General features: G+C 44.0%; 1 protein-coding gene across 1 annotated transcript; it reads right to left on the reverse strand.

Annotated features, from left to right (window-relative positions):
• Positions 1 to 1,687: 1,687 nt before the first annotated feature.
• On the reverse strand, positions 1,688 to 6,480 carry LOC117416496 (protein N-lysine methyltransferase METTL21D-like). The gene is made up of 5 exons (XM_058990611.1): positions 6,155 to 6,480; positions 5,264 to 5,374; positions 4,714 to 4,786; positions 3,275 to 3,394; positions 1,688 to 2,614 (listed from the first exon to the last, which is right to left on the reverse strand). The coding sequence occupies exons 1-5, from the start codon at positions 6,418 to 6,420 to the stop codon at positions 2,507 to 2,509; spliced, it is 678 nt and encodes a 225-aa protein (XP_058846594.1). The 5' UTR covers positions 6,421 to 6,480; the 3' UTR covers positions 1,688 to 2,506.
• Positions 6,481 to 6,643: the final 163 nt, after the last annotated feature.

Genomic DNA, 6,643 nt, shown 5'->3' on the forward strand with positions numbered 1-6,643 from the left:
TCTTTCTTTTTCCCCCAAAACAGCATTTTCCACAAACCTAGATAAAGTGCTCGGGTTCCTCCTTCCTAGCAGGGAAGCCCCTTTGATTTATTTAGAAGACATCGTTCTGGGCGTCCCAGGTGGGAAGCAGCCTGTCAGCAGCTCATTTTGTAGCACTTAATACAAATCTACACAGCAAAGAGCTCTGCGTGGTAAAGTGACATACAGCTGCCTGGAGAAATGCTTAGTGATCCTCAGACTGAATGTGGCACCAATTAATTATAGCAGCGCTACACCTGCACCCCCTCAGTGCACACCCTTCTATACTAATGCAAAAGCACAGCATTGTTAAAGCAGAAATCAGCAAAGTTCAGGGAGGGCCGGTAAAGCAAATTAAAAAACATGGCAATCTGTGTTAAACTCCAGTAAATCCTGTGACGCAGTCATGCAGCCTTTACAATAGCTGTTCTGTGTCAAATCAATTAGTCTAAACATATCCTCTCCGCTGCAGAGGGGATTGTAACGGTGCCCAGCGCTGTGAGCTTAATAGCCAGTACAGAAAGGCAAGGGCGTGCAAGGTAATGAACTCAACCACTGTTTCTATCTTTATGAAACGCGACATTCATGGGCAGTTAATCTGGTGCTGCACCTCCATCCGAAAAAACAGAAATACCGACCCCCTCCCCCCCGGTGGTTGTGCTGGGATGAAATAGAATAAAATAAAATAAATACATCCGCAACCATTGGGCAATTAGGGCATTCCCAGCAATGACAACACTGTGGTTTTGAAATGGTAGCCCGCTGCCTGTCTGGCACTGCAGTGTGTATTAGTTCATGCCATTGTGACACCAAAATGTTCTCATTCTACCAATGGCAGCCCCACCCTATTGCAGCTGCCGAGTCATCATTGCTCCTCCGTACAGAACCAGCGCAGTGATAGAGCAGCTCCTTTGGGGTGGCATTCTTCACATGCTGGCTGCATCGCGCTGATTTCATGCTGCGTTCGGGAGCCAGAAATACCATGGGACTTTGGAATCTGGTTTCCAGGTTCAAATCTATGCTGGAGGATTGGGTGGGGCAGGATTCAGAATCCAAGGAATGGTGATATGTTTGGAATTTCTCATAAAAAGCATTAGAGGCGTTCCATGAAAGGAATCTGACAAAGCCATTTCAGATGGCTGTATCACATCAATATCAGGCTCTGCTACACTGTATATTAGAGGAGCTTATGCAAGGCAAGAGGCAACGTCATTCGAAGGTTCAGAAAGCATCCCTCCCGCACAGCCCGACCAGAGAGGCTAATGGTGCGTCTGTAATGATGTAGCAGCACTAACGAGGCATTGTTTAAAGGCTCGGTCGATGTTCATGATTTTACCAGGTCAGTGCGCTGTATTGTTATAATGTGGAGGCACAGATGTTCACAGAGGAGGCTGTGCACCCAAGCAAAGGGATCAGACAGATTCGTTTAGGAGTCAAAGAGCTAATGAGATTAGGGCTGCATGTATAGAAGGAACCCCACTTCCCCTTTACATGTCCTTCTTCCCGCTGCTGCTGCTCGTCCATGCAGGGCGAGAAATTGGGTTAATAAAATAATTAGCTTGTTCGCTTTGTGTGTGTGTGTGTGTGTGTGTGTGTGTGTGTGTGTGTGTGTGTGATTGGAGAGGGCTCAGGTGGCTGATGAATAATAATATTAGTGCAGACTCCCTGGTTGATCGCACATGTGTTTTATTCAAAAGGGCTCTTACAATAAAATAAGAAACAAAACTAACAGAAATATCCCAATCCAGATTTTGACCTACCTTAAATATAATGTTTCTCTACACACGCTGTCTTTATACAGTTTCTTGAATGGATGGATGTTTGTCTGTTTCTAATAAAGCCTGTGACTCTTAGAACTTGTGAACGACCTGTTAGTTTGATATGAAAATCTGTACACACCTTAATTTATATAAGCACAACAGCAGACTGTTCCAGCAAAGCGTTCCCCCCAAAACACAGAAGGTTTCCCCAAAAGTGTACAGTTAACAGCTTTTAAAAATGGAAATCAAAATACATCAGTAAATGTATTTTGGACTGAAACAGCAGGGATGCAAATAGTGAGACTCTCCTTGCAGAGCAGTTTGAGCCACTCCTGGTTTTACAAGCAGACACATGATAGAAATCACATGGCTCAAGCGTGTCACATTTAGGACTGGTCAAAGCTACTATGCTAAGCCTAACCAGACCAGAATATAATCAAACTGCTATGCACATGAAGTACTACTAGAATAGCAAGTCCCTGGTACTGTCTATTTCGTATCTAGAGAACGTTATGGCGAGCTAGTCTAGACCACATCCTCACAGTGCTCAAGTAAAGGATGTGGTCTAGTTACCCTAAATATCCAGCCCTGCTCCTACGTGAAGATTACTCCCCTACGATGTGGCTTGCTGTCACCTCTTCTTGCAGCTACAGAAGGTGAAGTATGAGAAACGCGGCCCTGCAGTTTGTGGTGCAAGGCCTCTTCCTGCTCCACGCGGCCGCTGGCTGTCATCTCTCCCTGCGCACGATGTGCAGTATGCGAATGTCCTCGCTGCGGTACTCCTCGTCCTGCTTCTCAAGTGGGATCTCTGCAACGGCAAAGTCCCTCTGCAGCAGCTGTGCAGGGAGGAAACAGCGGGGGGCGTCAGGAGAGGCAATCCGCAGAAAAAATAAAATAGAAACAAAACAGACTCTTTTTTCACTTTTTTGTGAAAGGTAGATTAGTGGGTGTATTAGATTGCCAACCTGAAGCCTTTACCTAGATGCACATGCTGGCAAATGTATCTACATCCCTATCTATTGACATACAGTGCTGTTTAACCTGACAATACGAAAGCAAACTTTAGATTATCATGCAGGTCCAGTTCACTATTTGAAATGTTCCACGATACCTTCACACTTGATGTCAGAACCTGGGAACCTATCTAGGGTGTCTTGCTGGATCACGCACAGGGTGGGTTCCAATCTGGTGAGCTCAAGATAAATTCTCAATATCTAGACCAGTTTGAAATGTCAAAATCCTGAGATAACCTTGTGATCTTGAAAAAAACACAATCCCCCACCCCCACCACTGAACTATAAATGGCCCAGCCTGAGAATTATCTGCCTTGCCTGTCCAGAAGAGGGCGCTGAACTCTGATGAGGTGAACAATGCCCAGGCCCACTCGGCACATCCAGGATTGAAACTAGTGAGCTGACTGTCTGGAAAGCCTTCGACTCATTGAGTCAATCCATGATTCCTCAGTGCAAAAACAACGCACCAGGGGCGGGACTCACCTCAAAGAACAGCTGCTCCACCTGGGGGTTGTTGCCCATGGTCCTCTGCTCGTAGCAGCAGATAATGCAGGTCTCCGCACTGGCCAGCTCTCTCAGGGTCTTCACAAGAGGATCCAGAGACTGAGGAGACAGGGAAAGGCAAGCTCAGCTACAGCTCCACACGGCAGCCCTGCTCACTGCTGCTCGGGCTGCAGTTTCAAAAAATAAGTCAGCAACATACACCCCCACCCCCAATTCCCACTGTTGTGAATACAAACTCAGGGCCAGCAGTATGAAGAAAGAGTAGATTTCTACATTACTATGACCCACGGTATGTACATGTAAAAATATGGACGGATAAAAGTACGGGTTCCTCCATATATCCCAACACTCTGGTACGCACAGTCGTGTGCTGCTGAGGAATGCGCTTCCCAAGTTACCTCACAATCCCATAAGCAGTTCTCTAGATATGTGTACATCTTTAAAGTGTTGCATTCATATGTACGGGCGCAGTGATAAAAAACAAACAAACAAGGGTAACACTTTAAAACAAGTGTCTGTTCGTGATTATTTCAGGGTATTAAGGGAAATGTTATGAAGTCATGCTTGCGACTTTTGAATTCAATACGAATTGGTGTGTCTGTAATGATGTAAGGAAATCATGTGTTAGTTACTTTGGAATTACAGACACTTATTTTAAAGTGTTACCAAAACAAGCAAAGACAAGTCAGAGCAGTGAAAAAAAAAAAACACAACAAATCGACTCTTTGTAATGCATGTTGTCTATGAATCTGGCCTCTAGCCATTGCACAGAGGAGGAATAATGGCTGTTTGTAAGACTGGGATGCTTCCAGTGAGATACAGTACCACGCTCAAAACACTGGGGCACACATTGAGAACAAAGCCACAGGGCCAGTCTGTGAAAATGCAGCATTTGTTACACTGATAATAAATCAGATATCAAGCTAAGCCTTTCATAGCCCTTGACTTCCACAGCAATGGAGAGCTCCAATTCACACAACTTCCAGCATCAAACAATCTTGAGCTTGCCATTGCCTCCATACTGGGACATCTTATCCAATTGTAACCTGTTAATTGTGTTTCTGAAGCACAGTGTATCCAGAGGGTTCTGGTGTTATGCATGCTAGCATCCCAGTACGCTCAAACTGCTTGTCTTGCTGCGAAGGAAGATCCAGGGGTTCCAGGAGAAGCACAAGCATACAGACAACTCTATTTCATTTTTCTAATTCATTTTTATTTTAACACTTTCTTGGTCCAACACTGTTTTTACCCTTGAATATCTACATGTATATTGATAGTATAGTCATATGTTTTACTGGGGCTGAGTGACAGTCTACTAAAGTCACATGTGGAGTCCCTTTAGAAAGGTTTACCATGGCAGGCAGTTGTTTTATTAAATGGTTGTTTTTCCAATCACAAGAGAGAAAACACATCTTTACCTGCTCGTAGTAAATGCAATCTGCCATGAGAATGTAATCAGGTGAAGGCAGAAACTCACTCCCGTCTTCCCCCCTTCGTGCAAAGGAACAGAGAGAGAAGCATTTCAGGATTGTTTTATTTCGCTACCTTCTACAATTAGACAGACGTTCCAAGACATCTCTGCACGTTAGATTGAACTTGTAGCCGTCATACTGGAAGAGGAGCTGTCTTCAGTTCCTGTGAGGCACAGGGGCTATTTTAATGATTTAAACACTAGCTGACTTAAATACCACCGCTTTTTAATTCTCTAGCACCTGCTGGAGTGATCACTGACTCACTTATTAGCGAGTTGCACACAATAAAAATACAGTGGAACAAGATTCACAATATTCCTTCCTCTGAACTCACAGCTGTGGATATTGCTTCTTATCTATACTGTGTTCTGGTATTTCAGACAACACCATTTTAGATAACCTGTTGCTTTTACAGTATGCATGGATTTGTCAAGAGAAAGAGATCAAATAAAACAAACAAGCAAGCAAACAAAATGAGTTTAAGTGCTGTACAAACCATTTTAGTACCTTGGCTTGGATCGACCCAGTGACCAGGTGCTGATTCTCTTTAATATTCACTTCCATTAAACTCTGCAGGTCCTCCAAATCAGTCACTGTGACACAGGCCCTGGGGGAAGAAAAAAAGGCCAAGCCTTTATCAAAAATCATTGGATTACATTACAGATCGCGCTCTCCTGGTTAACTGCAGATTTGCTGTTCAGTAAAGTTTGCAGTCCCCGCTCGCTGGCTAGTTTGCGAGACCTTGTGATTTTAACCAGCCAAGAAAGCCGAAACATCCGATCACCTCATCCCCTACTGGAAGCGCGTTTTAATCAATATTGTGCACCTTCTGCAACGAATTACATTTTTTAATGGGAGGTTATAGCACCACCCAGTGGCCACCAACAGTGTTGTAGTAGAACGTTTTCATTTTTACTGTCATGATGATACATTCAATTGTGTTTTGCAATTATTCTGAGTGGTTCTTAGAGGCATTTTCAAAATATTGTTTTATATTTTCAGTAACGTTAATGCAATTTTACCCGAGTTCAGGATCGCTTCCTCCGATTCTCTTTCACCACACTAACACGTCTTGTGATGTCGAATCGAATGCTTGTTTGCACTGCTGGCATTCCGCAGTGCCTGTCAAATCTACGATCTAGCCCGCGTTACACGTGTCTATGGTGAAACTATACACAACCTGGGCATGTTGCACATGATTCAGTGCGTTTCTCGAAACTTCAATGAGACACTATATTTGAGAGTACAGTAACTGCAGTAGAACAATATTTTATTTTCACATGCTTTTTCTTTTTATGATCGTTTTATATGAATGTGAAAATGTTACAATGTATATATATATACAGAAATTTCTTGGGATTAATTTAGCCCGTTGACTGAGTCTCACCCTAATGTCGCTGCCATGAGACCCACCACTCCCGTCCCCGAGCCCAATTCCCAAACTCTCTTGTTCACCCATTTATAAACTCCGGTGCTGTGCTCGACAAACTGCTCCGTTTCCAGGTATTTTGACAACACGATGGCCGCGTCCCACACCACGCAGCCCACGTCGCCTTTGCTGCATTGCTTGATGCGCAGCGGGGAGCCCGCTCGCCTCTCCACTTCTCGGGTGAAATATTCACCTCCCGACTCTCCCACTACCGGCGCCTCCATCTTGAGTCTAACAAAACACAAGTACTGAGGAGGGAGGACAGCAGCTCTGCAGAAACGTGATGTCAATTATGGAGACTATTTGCCAGTAGGCGGCGCTGTGTACTGCCTGTTCCTTTCAGAGAAACAAAAATTATCGCGCCGTTCTGTTGTTAGCATTATGAACACATATATAAATAATTTTAAAAAAAAAACCAAACAGAGAAAGCAAAATAAACAATTTAAC

Source organism: Acipenser ruthenus, chromosome 18 (genome assembly GCF_902713425.1).
Source record: "Acipenser ruthenus chromosome 18, fAciRut3.2 maternal haplotype, whole genome shotgun sequence".
Taxonomy (NCBI): Eukaryota; Metazoa; Chordata; class Actinopteri; order Acipenseriformes; family Acipenseridae; genus Acipenser; species Acipenser ruthenus.

Excerpts from the sequence above, each read along its gene's own strand:
- LOC117416496 (XM_058990611.1), bottom strand. The coding sequence starts at position 6,420 with ATGGAGGCGCCGGTAGTGGGAGAGTCGGGAGGTGAATATTTCACCCGA. Across the intron at positions 5,375-6,154 it reads CTCATGGCAGCGACATTAGG|GGCCTGTGTCACAGTGACTG; the intron begins GTGAGACTCAGT and ends TTCTTCCCCCAG. Across the intron at positions 3,395-4,713 it reads ATTGCATTTACTACGAGCAG|TCTCTGGATCCTCTTGTGAA; the intron begins GTAAAGATGTGT and ends CTGTCTCCTCAG.